Here is a 1,431-nt window from a genome sequence, read left to right as displayed (position 1 = left end):
GTGTGGACTTAGAGGAACTACAGACTCCTAATGTTGCTCATGAACATTTATATTCTAGATCAGTAAAGTAAAAAGAAGAATTAACGTCTAGATACTGCAAACTTTTTCTAGGTATGGGATGAAAAACCCTCCACTTCACCACTTTTCAACCTTTTCCACATTAAAACTGTTTTTAAAACTCAGCTAGAGGTGATCAGTGTTGACAAAATTTCTAACAATACTGCTCACATTTCTCCCCACACATTCTGGTGTTCACCTAAATAAGCAGAGACTGTGAGAAAAAAACACGGAGATTCTTGCTGTTGCTGCTGTTTAGGATTAGCACTTTTTAGGAAGTGAACTTCTCCTAAGGCATTTAGTTACCAATACCACTTTGAGTGCTTAGGTTTTCTTTTAATCATATTAGAATGTTTAGTAAAAACAACGCATGAAAAATATTGTTTAAAAATAAGTGCATTCTTTGGACATGTTCTTTTAATCCCTTCGCAAGAAGGCTGAAAGATCTAACTGATCACGCTTAGCAGGAAATTAACTCAACTGTCTGATGACATAGATGTCCAAGAGTCTTAGGAAAAAAAACACCCAAATGTTTTTGCACAGAATCAATGGAAACAACATCTGGTTTAATTCTTTTTTTCCCTTCTGAAAGTAAAAAGTTTAATCACGGTAATGACTATTCACTGTTTTTCACAGAAACAACAGTCATATGGTTTATTTATTTGATACATTAGAACATTTAGAACACCTTAAAAAATTACCTTCCAAAAAGCCTTGCCTGTTAGAGACCTGACTTAGAAAAAAAACACTGAAGCCTTCAGCATTAGTCTTTTTGAAGCATAGTTCTAGATCACTTAACATTTTCACTCTACATCATTCTAACACTTCGCTCAGGTGAAAAACACTTACCTCTGCATATTTTGCCATTGAACTGGCTTCAACTGCATAGACTTTTCTAGCTCCAGCCTGCACTGCAAAAAATGAAAGGATTCCTGATCCGCAGCCAACATCTAGCACCACCTTGAAAACAAAAGACAGACCAAAAGAACCAAAATGTCAAAAAGTCACTTCTTGACACCTCTTTTAAGTAAGCGAATTTTCACAGCTGTACCCTGCATTTAGTAAGCCTGGCATTATGCAAAAATATTACTAATTTCACTTGAAAAAGTGAAAAGGCTTGTTAATGAAGAGCTTTAAGGCTCTTTATTTTAGCAGCAACAGCATAATTTTAAAAGGCTGTGGATAGTTTTCATGTGTACATACATGGTTATGGTTTGGAGGAAATGGATTTTTGTGACTAAGTTTCTTTAGGAGAAAAATCTGAAAAACAAGCATAGTCTGAATACACTGGGGAGGTAAAGAAGACATGACTAATAATTCTTTGAAGGACTACAGACTCGTGTCTTTTTGAATGAAAAATCACTCTATGGTGTG

The 1,431-nt window shown here is 35.2% G+C and overlaps 1 protein-coding gene across 1 annotated transcript in view; it reads right to left on the bottom strand.

The window, feature by feature from the left end:
- Positions 1–1,017, bottom strand: part of LOC104159364 (histone-arginine methyltransferase CARM1-like) — a gene marked incomplete at both ends in the record, with an annotated part of 29,769 nt that extends 28,752 nt beyond the window's left edge. The window contains one exon of the mRNA XM_009697251.1: positions 907–1,017. Within this exon, the coding sequence (XP_009695553.1) occupies positions 907–1,017 (111 nt within the window). The remainder of the gene's footprint in view (positions 1–906) is intronic.
- Between the last annotated feature and the right edge of the window lie 414 nt (positions 1,018–1,431).

This window comes from Cariama cristata, unplaced genomic scaffold (genome assembly GCF_000690535.1).
Source record: "Cariama cristata isolate BGI_N322 unplaced genomic scaffold, ASM69053v1 scaffold3073, whole genome shotgun sequence".
NCBI classification, from domain to species: Eukaryota; Metazoa; Chordata; class Aves; order Cariamiformes; family Cariamidae; genus Cariama; species Cariama cristata.
Note: the sequence above shows the minus strand (reverse complement) of the source record. Positions and strands in the feature narration are given on the sequence as shown.